The sequence below is a fragment of the Onychomys torridus genome, chromosome 7 (assembly GCF_903995425.1).
Source record: "Onychomys torridus chromosome 7, mOncTor1.1, whole genome shotgun sequence".
Lineage (NCBI taxonomy): Eukaryota > Metazoa > Chordata > Mammalia > Rodentia > Cricetidae > Onychomys > Onychomys torridus.
Window position 1 is genome coordinate 47,728,255 of NC_050449.1, and position 15,451 is coordinate 47,743,705.

Below are 15,451 nucleotides of genomic sequence, written 5' to 3' on the forward strand. Positions count from 1 at the left end.
CACACACACAGTCACACACACACATACACACACACACACAGTCACACACACACACACACACACACACAGTCACACACACACACATACACACACACACACACAGTCACACACACACATACACTCACACACTCACACACAAAATAAATACAATAAAAATGACGAGAATTTTAAAGTGCAGTCCTCAGAAAGCATCAACATATTTCTACTCAGCACAGATCTGAGCTGAGAGGCAATGATGGGGCCTCCCTACCCTTGGCACACTGTAATGCAACTAAAAGATCGCAGCACTGTTCAACAACATGGAGCCCAGTGTCCACAAGTTCGAATAGCCCACAGCAACAACACTAGGCAGACACAGCCATTCGCCAAGGACTGTGTAAGCACGGTCTCATGAAATCTTAACAGTTACAGGATCTTTAAAGAGGTTTGGTTAAGATCCCTACAGTCACAGTCCAAAGGTAGGTCACCATGGTGTCCCCACTGCTCACACGGCTTGCCTTGCTCACTCCCTGTATCTTCAAGGTCCGTCCCAGAGAGTGGCACACAGAAAGGGCTCCATAAATGGCTACTGAATTAAGCAGAGAGCCTGAGAGAGCTGAGCCCCAACTCATCTCCCAGCGCTTTCTCTGTAGCCCAATCCCAGCATGGGTTAGAAAAGAAGGGATACGCCACAGTCCTTCCAACAGGTGATAGTGTGTTTGAGTTGGGAAGGACCGGACAAAGTCATGGGCATCGTTGTCTTTCCCTCCCAGGTATCCCGTCTGCCTTCCCAACGCCATCTTCTAAGAGCGCTCAATTAGGTCAGAGTTCCTACTGAAGCCGAGGAGTCTAAAGCTGGATTCAGGGCTGTGGTGAAGATGGAGCTTCACTTGTCTTGTGTTTTCCCAGAGGCTTTGCCATAGCTCACCCTGAAAATAAGTGTGGTCTCATCTCCATATTCTCCCCTGTTTCAGGGGGCCAACAGCAAAAAGTGGATTGCGGTGGCTGCAGGGGCAGGTATAAAGCTCCATCGCCCCTTGCTGCCCCACCTCCCATGTCTTACTGTCCTACTGCTCTCCCCCCAGGAGTTCAAAACCAGCCAGACCTATGTAGTGAAATCCTAATGTGGCTCAGAAGTAGGGCTCTGGCCTAGCAATTGCAAAACCCTGGCTTTGATCTCCAGCACTGAGGGAAGGGGGGAGTAGGGGGTGGAGGGTGAGAAAACCACATCTCTCCCAGATGTCTGGCATTGGCTGCTGGCTTTAGAACCAGGTCTCCAAAATCTTTTTCCTCAGCACTCTGCTGCCTCTCAGGTTTGGATCTCATGGGAAAGTTCTTAGCTTAGTCCTAAAAGCCTTCTTTGGTACGATCCCTGCTTTTCTGGGCCTTTTACCCTTCTAAAGCCAACCATCTTCCTGTCTCTCACTGTCCCTGTTCTGGGGAAGATCTCTTAGGGTCTTTCGTGGCCACACGATGGATTTGAGGATGGGCAGTGGGCAGCCTGGGCCAGGGCCCAAGCAGCAGACCTCCCAAGAACAGTGACACATGCCTTTGGGCATGCCTTACGGTTTTCTCCAGAGGACTGGAGAGAGAAGCGGGTGGAATCTAGAAACTTCTCAGGCTTTAAGAATTCCTGCCCTCCTCCTCTGTCCGACCCTGACTATGCCTGTCTGGGTCCTGGCAATGCCCACGGGCAGGACAGCAAGAAAAAAAGGGGAGGCCTGTTTGTCATTTGCTTGGTCACCCCTCCTCCGCACTTGTCTCCACTGGCTGCTCACCCCCTTGCTGCCCGCCTGTCCCTCTGGGCTGCTGGGGCGCCACTACTACTGTCCCCATCCCGCTTTGCCAGACGGGTCTAAAGGCAGCTGGACTCACTGCTCTGCCAACAGCTCACGGTTTGCGCGAGGCTATAAAACCTGCCACCCAGGGAGGAGGCCCGGTGCCGCCCTGCATTGCCCAGCCGGAGCGCGCAGACATGACCCGAGCCGTAGAGCGGGGCCAAGGGGCGGCGGGCTGGGGGCTGCGCGGTGCCCTGCTGGCCGTAGCGCTGCTGTCGGCGCTGAACGCCGCGGGCACCGTGTTCGTGCTGTGCCAGTGGCGCGGGCTGAGCGCGGCGCTGCGGGCGCTGGAGGCGCAACGAGGCCGGGAGCAGCGCGAAGACAGCGCCCTACGCGCCTTTCTGGCCGAATTGAGTCGCGCACCGGGTCGGGTCCCCGAATCACCCCAGGACCCTGCGAGCGCAGCGCGCAACAAGCGCAGCCACAGCGGAGAGCCTGCGCCACACCTCCGCGCCGAGAGCCAGGACATGATGATGATGATGACCTACTCCATGGTGCCGGTAGGCAGGGGCTCGTCTCGGTGGCGCTCCCCGTCGGTCAGGGCAGCAGGAGGTGATGGGAACTAGGATCCCGTGGCCAGGGACAAGGTCTTGGAGAGAACCCCGGGTATAGATGTGGCTAGGGAGGTCATCCTGGCAAGCTGCTTTAACTCTTTTGAGATCAATCTCTTCATCTTCTGGGACGGGGCAGGGCAGGTCTTCACTTCTGACATCTTTTGAGTCTGCAGGTAAACGAAGGGCGTGGGCCGCCTTTCCCAACTTTTGACAGACATTTTCTAGGTGTAAACTGACCCACAGCCGCAGCTCCCTGTGGCAGTCTCCGAAAACAAAGTGACTTTTCTTCAACAAGGATCCTTTTGCTTGGCACAATCTAGTGGTTAGGTTTTTTAATCTGGCCTGGACTCATCCCCGTGAGATCGCAACCAAACTGCCCACCTAGATGCTGAAAATCATTCCTGGCTCTCAAGCTGTTCCAAAAGGGAGAAATTGATGTGGTGTAACTTTTATTAGCATGTGACTAGGCACTGACAAAGCTGAGGTTCTTCAGGTGGGGCCTGGGCTGCTTCCCACACAAGCTCACAAGAGTGGAAAGCCAGAACTACTGGCAAACTGTGCATCCAGAGAAGGTTCCAGCATTCATCTTTTTTCTTTTAGTCACCCTCCTGCCTGCCCTTCCTCCCTCTCTCCCCACTTCCTCCCTCCCTCCCTGCCTCCCTCCCTTCCTTCTTTTCTTCCTTCCTCCTTCCTTCTCCCTTCCTAAAACAGTTTCATGTAACCCAGGATGACCTTCAACTGGCTGTGTAGCCAATGATGACCTTGAACTCCAGATCTTCCAACCACTTAGGTGTGGGATTTCAGGCATGGGCCATAACACCCCTGAGCCTCTGCATTTTCTAAGCTATCCCACTGTCTATTCGCTTCCTGAGATTTAGGAGACACCTCTCTAAAAGAAAGACTGTTAAAGAAAACAAAATCATCTTTATTCCAGTTTCCAGGGGTTCTGCTTTTGTGGATTTGAACCCTGTGGTTCTCAGGCAGGAGCACTGAGATGCGTTCCCAACCCCCTTCCACTTCCCGGTCCCCCTCACTCACTGCAGCAGCAGCTGTGGGCTGCTTCCACTCTGTAATTAGAAAATTGTCAATTGTCACTCCAAGTCCATACCTAGGAATCTTACGGATGTGATGAGAAGTCTACTTAAAACATTTGCTATTCTCAGAGAAGCTTTCAAATACTGCATGTGAGCTTAAATGCTTTTAAAACTACAAATATCACACACTTCAAATCCATAGTTTGAGGAAGTTCAAGCTCTCCATTTCTGGCTTCGCTTTTTTATTCACGTAAACATTAAAAAAAATCTATGCCTAAGCAAAAATTTCAGAAAATACAACCTCTGTAAGATGGAGAGGACTCATTAGGGAATTTTAGGGCATTCTCTTGGCTCTCCATTCTGCATTTTAAGAGGTTAAAAAAAAAAAAAAAAACCTTCAAAGAGAAATCCATCTGAGCATCAACACTTTATATCTTTAATCCTGCTTTTAAGGTAGAAGGTTTAGATCCAAATTGCAGCCTATGCAATTACTGACATAAGAGAATGAGCTCATTTTCATGTCAGAAAGCTAGATTTCAGTGCAGGGGACCTGGCTATGCAGCCACCTGCTAATCTTACAGATTAGCACAGAAAGTACAGTTAGGACATTTATAGATCAGCACCCACTGCCTCACATCCACAGGGCACATGCTGTGAGCCTTTCGGGTCACTGAAGGAGGTGCAGCAAGACCAGAAGGCACCTATCTATCTCCCTGATGAGTGATCCCCTCATGCAAGTGTCCCCTAAGAACACTGCAACTCTGTCATGTGTCAGGTCTCAAACCCAGAACAAACGGCTAACTGGGGTGCACACTAACATCTCAAAGCTGATGCTGGCCTGGCCGCCAGGTTCTCCCTGTATCCTTCACTCTTTACCTGTTACAGGGTCCTCCTGGCTGGCATACCCCACCCCCTACCCTGAACTCTCCAGCTCCAGGGCTGGGCTGCCCCTCCCCCAGCTCTCCCTTCCCTATATAATCCAGCCATTTTGGTTACCTGGCTCTTTGGGTCTACCCTTTACTCATCTTGGTCGGTCTCTTGGCACAGGCCACCCCTCTTGGTCAGTGTCTGGCTCCTCTCCCCTCTTCCTGTGGGCCAGCTCCTTACTTTGCACTGCTCAGTCTGGTCATGTCACTGTGGCTATGTTCTCCCTTTTATCTACAATAAACCTCGCTCTCCTCCACCATGCCTAGGGGCGATCATGGTCTCCCTTTGTTATTTCTCTTTCTCTGTCACCATGCATGTAAGCACTCAGGTGCCATACTCTAAGAATGCTATGACTCTGTTGTGCCTGTCTTGGGGATGTTGTGCAGTGCAGGCTTTGATTCAGACTCTCTAAGATAGGAGATTCTGCATGGCTGCAAGTGTCCACCGATGCCAGTGCTACGGATCTGAGGGTCACATTTTGAGGAAGGCAGTCCTAGAGCACCAGAGTCGTTGGGGAAACCTGAATACAGTGATGCCAGAATCCACCCTAGATATTATTCCAAGTGCATCAGTCTGAGGTGTGGCCTGGGATGGAGAGTTCACTTGCTAGCAGACAGGAGATTGACATGAGTTCCTAAGGATGGTCAGCTAGCTGAGTTAAGCTCTTCCAGTTCCCATCAGGCCTTGCTTTACACAAAGGAACCCATTTCACTGCTAAATGCCTTTCCCTCCCACTCCCCCTACCCATCAATACACTTCTCATCCTCACAAAAATTTTTTCTTTACTCTTTGCTTTTCTTTGAACAGGAAATTAACCACATAGGAAACCAATTTTTTTTTTTTTTTAAAGAAGCCATCACTGGATACCTCAAGTGGAAACATTCAGAGAAGGATCTAGAATAAATCATGGTGGTAGACACATCTATTCATCCACCCCTGGCCTTTTGCTATAGCATCAGACCTTGAATGAGTGTCAGATCCACGGGCCACCCCAGAGCCTCCCTTGAGACTCTGTATGGGAGATCTACAACCAAAACGCAAGCTTTACCAGATTAGTATCAGCATTTCAAACAACCTTCCAGAGTGCTCTCTTTATGCAAGATGAGCTTCCTTGTGGTTTGTTCCTGCACTTTTGGCTAAAACAAAAAGTACCTCCCTTAGTAGGGGAGTTCTAACTGGCACATTCTGGTTAGTAGTTCTAAATGACTTTGTTGGGGGGAAAATGAGCAATTATTACTGAAGTACAGTTAATTTGGTGCAGAGAAGCATATTTTAAAAAATTAAAAGCAAGTGAATGGGGGCTGGAGAGATGGCTCAGAGGTTAAGAGAACCGACTGCTCTTCCAGAGGTCCTGAGTTCAATTCCCAGCACCTACATGGTGGCTCACAACCATCTGTAATGAGATCTGGCACCCTCTTCTGTATACATAATAAATAAAACTCTTTTAAAAAAAAAAAAAAAAAAGCAAGTGAATGTTTTGTTGGAAAACTGTTGAGTAGGACAGTGGGCAACATCTGGGAGCACCAAACCTGGCCAGAAAGGGGACTAGGGTTCTGGAAGCCATGGGAAGGAGGGCAGCTTTGGACCTCCCCCCTCCCTTCCTGTAAGGCACACTGCCTCAGTTGTTCCCTTCCCCACAACCTTTTGCAATCCTCTTCTTTTCTCCCAGCAGAATTGATCCGGCCCCTCCCCTCCCCTCTCTCTCCACCCCCCTCCCCCTGTCTCTCCAGACTCCTCTCCTGCCCTCCCTCCTCTGTTTCACGTCTTATGCTGACTGACACTCTGGCCGCTCTGCTCTGCCATCTTTTCTGACCACGAATCTACAGCATCCAGAGGAACTTTAATAATAAAATCAGTTGGGTAGAAACCCTGCAATGCACTAAGGCTGGTGAATATATCTCCACAGCAATCATTAGCCCCGGGTACCAAGCACACTCCCACACTTAAGATATCATTTGATTAGGTGTCTGGGCACCTCTCTAGCAAGAAAGTCACCTTTTCTATTTTTAGGTAAATCCAAATGCGTTTTCAAGGAAGACAAATGTGATTAAACACCTCCCAGATACTACCAAGGCCATGTGATAGAATGTAAGGCCTGTGCCAGGCGGTTACTCTAGACAGGGTTTTACCATGATATAGGCTAGCCCTGAACTCCAGTTCCAGGGGATCCAGTGACTTTTTCTGGACTCTAAGGGCACTGCATGTTCACGGTGCACAGACACATATACAGAAAAAATACCTATACATATCAATTTTTTAAAGTTTAATGACACTTGTCTGTCTAGGATTGAAAGCAACACTAAACTATGGATATAAACATGCGTGTTTAGAAGGCAACTTGACAACATGTCTGTTTAGCAAAACAACAGGTAGTAGGTTCACGACCTCCCGAGTCAGGGGCTTTTGGCCAAGTCTACAGTATTAGGCACGACTCTCTTTTTTTGAGCATGTCTTAAGTTCAGTCAGAAAGCAGCTGGTTTATCCCCACAACGTTCACACCAGTGTTGTACCAGTGGTCACATCCTGCCTGGCAGGTTGATAGTGTAGTGTGCAGGGCCTAGTGCTGGGTAAGACAGTGAACAAATGACTCTTTCGTCCTCCAGTGTCCCCAGCACTAGGAAAGCTGGCCAGCAGGTGGGATGTTGCCAGATTAGTTCAAAATTCATTTCTCTGTGTCCCCAAACCAAAGCAACAGGGTCTTGTCATCTAGTGATGGTGGGAAACTGAGACTAGTAACAACAGTCTGTGTTGTGTTGAGGGCCTCTGGGGCCTCCTTGGCTAATACATAGACGTACCCCATAACCAGCACTGAGATGTTGTTCATTTAATAACCCGTGTCTTGGGGAAAGCATTGTCTACCCATGCATGATAACTCCTATTTAAAGTTTTTCCATTATTGTTTTGATTAGCGTATGAAGTACTGTCTGCATGAGGCTTTTTCGACCATCCTTAAATTTAGTAACCCACTCGCCTCAGCCATTATCTCCTCTTTCCCCTTTTCTCCTATCTCTGCTTAAAGCATTTACCTCCAGTTTTCCCCCACAAATGTCTCTTCAACATGTGGGGAGAAACCTTTTTTTTTTTTTTTTGCCGGAGTTTAGGATGGAACCCAGGGCCTTGCATTTGCTAGGCAAGCGCTCTACCACTGAGCTAAACCACCAACCCCTCATTTTTTAAATACAAGATTTATTTGTTTTGTGTAATGTGTACGAGTACTTTGCTCACATGGATGTCTATGCACATGTGCACGCCTGGTACCCAGAAGGTCAGAAGAGGGCATTGCATCCCCTAGAACTGGAGTTATGGCTGGCTGGCTGTTACCATGTGAGAGCTGGGACCCAAACCTGGGTTCTCTGCAAGAACGACAGCTGCTCTTTGTCACTGAGCCATCTTCCCAACCCTGGATATTTTCATTTAAAAATGCAAATTTGAGACGACCCTAAAATATAAATTTTGTCTTTTGCCATGACTAGAAGATAAAAGTTTGACGATACACTGAGCCAGGGAAGCTGGTAGGAAATAGCCAGGCTCTTGCTCCGCTGTTAGCGTGCAGCATGTGGAAATTAGTTTGGCAAATCTAGAAAAACTGAGACTACACTTCCTCCTTTACCCTACAGTCACATTCATGGGGGTTTGTCTTGAGTAGTAGACTGTCACGGCCATGAGTGATGTGTTCTCGGTCGCTCATTGCAGAGCCTGTGAGAACAAAAACCTGTGACCGACCACACTCTTCCATCAGCCTGACTTATGTCTAGTCACTGACCCTACACCCCTGGGAAGGAGTGAACCAAGAAGGAGCGCATTCTCTGTGCTTGAACTAGTTCCCAGGATACATTCGAAGCAAAGGAAACAAGGTGGAGGAAAGCATGTATTGTAGTAGCGTGTACCTAAGAAAGTAAAATAAATGAAAAACAAACAAACAAACAAACAAAAAAAAAACAACTGATAGAGGGTAAGCATAATCTTTTCACTATTACTTAGCTTTTTCTTTTGAGTTTTTTACTGAATTACCCTGGTTTTGGGGTGTTTTTGTTTGTTTTTGAGACAGGGTTTCTTTATGTAGCTATGGCTGATCTGGCACTTTCTTTGTAGACCAGGCTAGCCTCAAACTCACAGATACTGTCTCTGACTCCCGAATGTTGGGACTAAAATGTGGGCCACCACCGCCCAGCAAAATTACTCTCTTCTTACTCTGAGTAAAAAGGCCCAGCTACCACAGGTGACGTGGCTGTGAATTTGAGCATGTCAGCAGCTATAACAACCCAGGGTTCTTAGCTCAGCATCTGCTACTGTAACAAAAATCCCGGCATCAGGTAGTTTGTAAATATCAGTTTTATTTGACTCAGTTCTGAAAGCTAAGCAGTCTAAGAACATAGTACTGGATCCAGAGGACTCTCCTGATGGGTACCATGGCAGAGCACCACAGTTCAGACACAGGTTTGTTAGCTCAGGTCTCTCTATTATGATGAGGCTAATGCAGTCACGGGAGACCTCCCCTCGGGGCTTCATTTAATTCCAATCACCTCCCTAAGGCCCCACACCAAAATGCTAGTAACGTATAATTTGAAGGTCAAGTTTCCAATATATGACTCTGGGGAACTCACTACAGCACACGCCCCGAATGAAGGAAGCGTACAGTGTATGTTCTCATTGACGATGTCTGCACAAGAACCAGAGCCTACTCTGAAATTTTTTTTTCAGAAGAAGTAAAAACATCTGACTTTTCTTATGAAATATCTCATCTTTTAAATATTGACAGCAGAGAGAAAAAAAGAAGAAAGAAAAAATAGTTGGTTGGCACAGTTTTGACTAAACAGCATTCACATTGCCTGAGGCCATCTTAGGACATCCAGACAAGGAGTATGTCACAGTTGTGTCTTGGGTGGTTTTGAACAAACTTGTTTTATTTAGCTAGGTCACAACCTTGTATTTTGCAAGCCTGATTCTGAACACTAATATGTTGTTGTTGTGGTTGAGGTAGAAGTGATTTTTGGCATTTTCTTTGGTTTTAGTTGTATTTCTACTTGATCTATTTGTATTTATTTACTTATGTATTTGTGTGTGTGTGTGTGTGTGTGTGTGTGTGTGTGTGTGTGTGTGTGTAGGTTTTATGTGCACATGAGTGCAGGTTCCCACAGAGGTCATCAGAAGGCGTCAGATCCCCTGGAACCTAACATTTCCCGGGTGTAGCTTTACTGAAGTTTGCTGACCCCATGCATACTGTCCTCCCCGGAGGAGTGCTGGGGTTGGTGAGCCCAAGCTGCTAAATCAGCATTGTTCCCTGAATGCAAGACAGAACCACTGTGAGGGTGTGGCTACACTCTGGAGCAGGAGCCTGTAGGCTGAGCCAAGCTACCCAATTCCCAAATCAAAAGCAATGAAGGATGAGACAGAGCCTAAACCCCCACCAACCCCAAACGTATGCCCTCTTCAAATTCTGCTCTGTTCAGTTGGAGGGGATAGCAGACACCTCAGGAGCTCCTGTCATATGGAATGGACCCTTATAGAAGATTAGCCTGTTAGCAGAAAAAGAGAGTAGCCAAAAGAGAAAGCCATATGCAGACCTGGGAGGCAGGTTTCTTTATCCTTCCTTGTGGCCTCACAAACTCATTTCTGCTTGGGATCCAGGGCAGTGTTCTCAGAGCACAGCTGGCACTATGTGGTAGTGTGGATGTCCGTCCTAGGTGTTAAAGGTGGAGTGAGAACTTGAAATGACGTCTCTGCTAGGATCTTGTTTGGTGGTCTTGGTACTTCGAACACCCTCAGAAACGTGGTTGTGTCTCAGACAAAGCTGGTTTGTTGAGGAAGACAGGAAGGAGGTGACCCCTTCACTCCAGTTTAGGCCCTTCTTCAGGAACACCTAACTTTGCATACACACTAAGAAAACACTTCAGGTCGGTACACTTGATTCTTCTATATCCATTAACTCCACAGCTACAGATTCAATCCAGCACCCATTAAAAATAATCAGAGTGAGTTCCAGGAAAGGTGCAAAGCTACACAGAGAAACCCTGTCTTGAAAAAACAAACAAACAAACAAAAAACAAACAAAAACAAACAAAATCAAAGAAGACTCTCTCTCTCTCTCTCTCTCTCTCTCTCTCTCTCTCTCTCTCTCTCTCTCTCTCTCTCTCTCTCTTTCTCTTTCCTCCGCCTCAGTTGCTGTCCAGCTTACTGTGTGTCTGTGTGTGTGCAAGCACATATTGCACACACATGCGCGTGCAAATGCATATGCCCATATGTGGAAGCCAGGCTGTCAAGCATATTTCTCTGCAACTCACCACCCCCTGTCCCTTTGAAGACAGGGTCTCTCCCTGAGCCAGAAGCTTGCTGTTTTGACTAAACTGACTGGCCAGCAAGCCTCAGGCATCCTCTCACCAACACTGGCCCTGCCCCACACCATGCTGGGATTATAGCTTTGTCCAGCTTTTTATAGGTGCTGAGGTTCCAAAACCAAAGGCCTCACCTTCACTCAGCCGTCACTCACCCACTGAGCCATCTCCCCGGCCTCAATCATTTCTTCTTTGAGACAGGTCTCCTGTAACAAAGAGGGTTTCCAACCCAACCTTGAGCTTCATGATCCACCTGCTTCTGCCTCTGAAGGGCTGGTGTCACTGGCATGTGTCACCATACCTGGCTGAAAATAATAGTCTCCGTATTAAATGTGTGTAGATTTTTTTCCTTGTCACCAGTTACCTAGACATGGTTTCAAGTATATGGAAGGTTATGCACATCTTAGCTGCAAATGCTGTGCCACAAGAAACTTGGGCATCTGTGGATTTGGTGGCAGGAGGTCTTCTGTCAGCATCTGTGGGACAGCTGTATGAAATTGTCTTGATCCTCTGAGGATACATGGAAGAAACAGTGGGTCAGGACTGGGCATCTGCAGCCATGAGAATAGGAAAAATAGCCAATGAACGGCAGGAAGCCACGTGGACCTGTTCCCACAGAGCTATTAAAATGAAGTTAATAAAGCCTACCTCAGGGCTGGTCTAGTCTCTTTCCAGCCAAAGCAGCAGAGGCAGGAGGAATAAGCCTGCTGAGCCCTATAACCGGAGCAGGATGGTGCCTTCCGGATCATCCGCTCCCGCCTTTACCCCACCGTTTCCCTGCTGTTCCTTGGTCATCACTGTGATCATGCTGAGAATGCATGGATTTTTGTCTTGGAACTCAAAGCCACATTAACGCCCCACCCCCCAGAATGCTCACAGATCAGCCCACCTGGAACCACACAGTGCACTAGGTCACAGGCTGAGGGTCTTGATGAAGGACTCTTTCTGGGTGGGTTCTCAGCCCACAGATCCTCCCAGTGACATTGTCCCAGGATCTCTCTGTGATGGGCTTAGGCTCCCTGCTGTGACTTCAGCCCCTGTGTACCTGTCCTTAATTTAAGCAGTACAGCATCCTTCTTTCCATATTAGGTCCCCATCTAAATTATATGCCTGAAGTGTATAAGAGTGAACACAGTGGCCATGGAAGTCAAATGGCTGGGTAGCTGGGTGACCTTGGGCATCTTTGACTTCTCCAAGACCCAGTTGCCTCCTCTCTAATGCCTGTCTCGTGGGGTTCCTAGGAATTTTGAAGATAATATAAGAACAGTGCCTGCTATCATAGTCAGGCCTTCAGTAAGTAGTCATTGTTGATATTTTTAAATCCTGGGCAGGGAATGAAATCCAGTGTTAGAGCTCATGCCAAGCATATGAAAAGCCCTATGTTCACTTCAATCCCCAGGACCACAAACAAGCAAAATCAAGGCACTGTCTCAGTCTGTTGAGGCTCCTGTAACAAAATACCAGAGACTGGTAACCTTTAAGCAACAGAAATTTACTTCTCACAGCCCCAAGTGGTGAAGTCTAGGTTATACGTGAAAGCATACTCAGTGTCTGGAAGACCATTTTCCAGTTCATGGCTGACAACCTCTAAGACAGTAGAAAGAAGTAAGCGTTCTGAGGCCTCATTTTCTATCCCTGCTGGATGTGGTGATGCACACCTTTCATCCCATCACTCAGGAGGCAGAACTCTGAGTTCGAGATCAGTCTGGTCTACATGAAGAACTCCAAGACAGCCAGGGCTACATAGTGAGATTCTTTCTGAAGCAAAACAAAGCACTATTTTATTTTCAGAAGACATCAAGCTCACTCTTGAAGACTTTGCTTTTGTGTTCCCGCTGTGTTCCTGCCCAGCGCGTCCACTGCACCGCTTATCACTTCCCGTTGCCACCATGTTGCTTCAACATAATATCTGGGGGGCAGGAGACTAAAAATTAGCCATAGTGTTGTGTAACTGTGAGTCCTCTTGCCCCAAGCTCTGGGCTTACTGTTTGCTCCCAGATTCCTTCAGCGTTCTAGACATCTGGACTCTGCGGTATTTTTATCAGCTGCTACTTCAGGAAACTAGATTGTGTGACCTCTAGAAGCCTAGATTGCGTGACCTCTAGAAGCTTAGATTGCCATCAAAATGACCTAACTCTTCATGTCAGTGAAACAACACAGGGCCAGGGGTATAACTAAACGGTAGAGTGTTTGCCTAGCAGGCACAAGGCCCAGGGTCCATACTCAGCACCACCAAAAAATAAGCAAGTGAACCAATAGCAAATCCTAATTAACTAGACTTCATCAAGGTGCAGGACTTCCTGGCTCCCCACCCTTCTGTATGCCACAGTGACAAGTGGGACACCTCTGAAAGTCCTGTTAACTTCTGCTGATTCCTGTTAGTGGCATTCCAAAAAAACAAACAAACAAAAAAACAAACAAAATGTCATGCTATCCTGAAGAGAAGACAGCAAAAAGTACCTCTGAAAAAGGAGAACAACTTTCTTGAGGGTCTTGTGTACCCCAGGATATGATTGGTTACCAAGGTGGGAGTCGCCAGAACAAGTCATTGAAAGAACACTCTTATGGGGTTAAAAAAAATATTTTTGAAGTCTAAGACATATTTTCCTTCTGCATTCCTCATGCCTCACCCCACCCCCACCACCATCAAAAAAGAATCGCTGGCTAAATCTAGTTGACATTCAAGCTTAATTTACATGCATTTTATCGGCAGACTAAAGGCCACTTGTGTGACACAATCTGAAGCTTTTAGGTTGCGATTCTTCCACAAAAAGAGCATTTTTTTTCAAGCTCATTAGTTGCTTTTATGTAGCTCTCTGAGTTTGAACAGCTTGCTCTCTTAAATAGATATAATTTGCTTCTAGTTTAACTAAAGTTCAGGACACAATTTCCTTTACTGAAAGGTAGAGTTAAAACAAAAAGACCTGCTGAAGAACGTTCAAAATGCAATTTGTGAAGTTTGTTCCTAATGCAGTACAGTAATCTCTTCATTTGCCACTCAGAAAGTTCCGTGTGTCTGCAGAACTTGTGAGAACTTTGGGAGCTCTTCCTCGACTCTAGCTAAGAACTGTAGAGGACCAGGAGTCAGTTATGGGTAACTGTGCCAAGGTACCATGATGATCAGGGGCTGCAAAACACTCAACACTCGGTTGGTTGGTTGGTTGGTTGGTTGGTTGGTTGGTTGGTTTCCAGTAACTCGGCAGGTGATGGGTGCCATCTAGAATCTCACTCATTAGAAGGAAAAAAAAATAACCTCTCTCCCTTTTAAGGACATTGAGACCTTTGAAAGGAAATCTTTTATGGTTGTGTGATGAGAATGGAGACCACAAGGAAGAGAGGGGCTCAGAGGTCGGGCATGTAGCTAGGAACAGAATAATCATGGGTGTGTGCAGAGCCCTGAGTTTATTCTTTAATACTGAAAGAAATCACTGCTGTCATAGAAGGGCAGTTTTATAAACCCAGACAAGCCAGAGGGCAAAGTGTTCTAAGTGCCAATAGTGACTTGAGTGTCCGGCTGGAAGGGCGATTGTGCGGGAGACAAGAAGACCAACGGGACCTCCCTAAACTGGAGACCGTCAGCTGGAGAAAGGGAATCAAGGTCGGCCCGCCAGGCAAGAGGAAACTTGGAGTTTCCACTTTTAAGAAGTCGAGAAATTGGGAGCCACTGTAGCCCCTTTATGGAAGGAAGTCATAAGGAAGATGGCTTCCCAGGAAGAGAGATGCTCTGGCATTAGGTGTGGGAATGAGCACAACCAAGAAGAAGGCTAGTGAGTTGTTCATTGATTTAGGCAAGAAAAGACTCACGTGTGGTCAGGGTGGTGACATTAGAGTGGAGAGGAAAATCTGCGTTCTAGAAATATTAAGAGAAAAGAGTGTGTTGAAGTTTGTGACTAATCACACAGAAGGGAAAGGAGTCACTGCTCCAGATCTGGTTAGGGTCGTCAGGAGTCAAAGACAAATGAAGACATGCAGAGGCGTGCCCAGCTTGGAAGTGGGGGGATACTGGCTATGCTTGCAGACTGAATGTGACCTGAAGGAAAGGGAAAGGTGCACAAGAAAATATTCAGGGAAAGGAGAACTCTGTCCTTTCCATGGGAAAGATCTTTACAAATCCAAAAATTATCTCAGTGGAAGTGGACTTGATTGGCATGCATATACCCCAGGTTCAATCCCCAGCACACACCACACAAAAGTCTAAACATTAAAAGACAGGCTTCCCGAACTTCTGCCCTCTGGGGTTCTCCATTGTGCTGTAAGCCTGTATTTAAGACCTCCTCCCTCCTTCAATAAATGACATTCGGCATTAAAAGAAGGAGAAGGAGAAGGAGAAGGAGAAGGAGAAGGAGAAGGAGAAGGAGAAGGAGAAGGAGAAGAAGAAGAAGAAGAAGAAGAAGAAGAAGAAGAAGAAGAAGAAGAAGAAGAAGAAGAAGAAGAAAGGAGGAGAAGAAGAAGAAGAAGAAGAAGAAGAAGAAGAAGAAGAAGAAGAAGAAGAAGAAAGGAGAAGAAGAAGAAGAAGAAGAAGAAGAAGAAGAAGAAGAAGAAAAGAAGAAGAAGAAGAAGAAGAAGAAGAAGAAAGAAGAAGAAGAAGAAGAAGAAAAGAGAAGAAGAAGAAGAAGAAGAAGAAGAAAAGAAAAGAGAAGAAGAAGAAGAAGAAGAAGAAGAAGAAGAAGAAGAAGAAGAAGAAGAAGAAGAAGAAGAAGAAGAGAGAAGAAGAAGAAGAAGAAGAAGAAGAAGAAGAAGAAGAAAAGAGAAGAAGAAGAAGAAGAAGAAGAAGAAAAGAGAAGAAG

At 46.8% G+C, this 15,451-nt stretch overlaps 1 protein-coding gene across 1 annotated transcript in view; it reads left to right on the top strand.

The window, feature by feature from the left end:
- The first annotated feature begins 1,845 nt into the window (after positions 1-1,845).
- Positions 1,846-15,451, top strand: part of Gldn (gliomedin) — a 45,251-nt gene continuing 31,645 nt past the window's right edge. Inside the window, exon 1 of the mRNA XM_036193427.1 lies at positions 1,846-2,317. Coding sequence (XP_036049320.1) covers positions 1,955-2,317 — 363 coding nt within the window. The 5' untranslated portion in view covers positions 1,846-1,954. The remainder of the gene's footprint in view (positions 2,318-15,451) is intronic.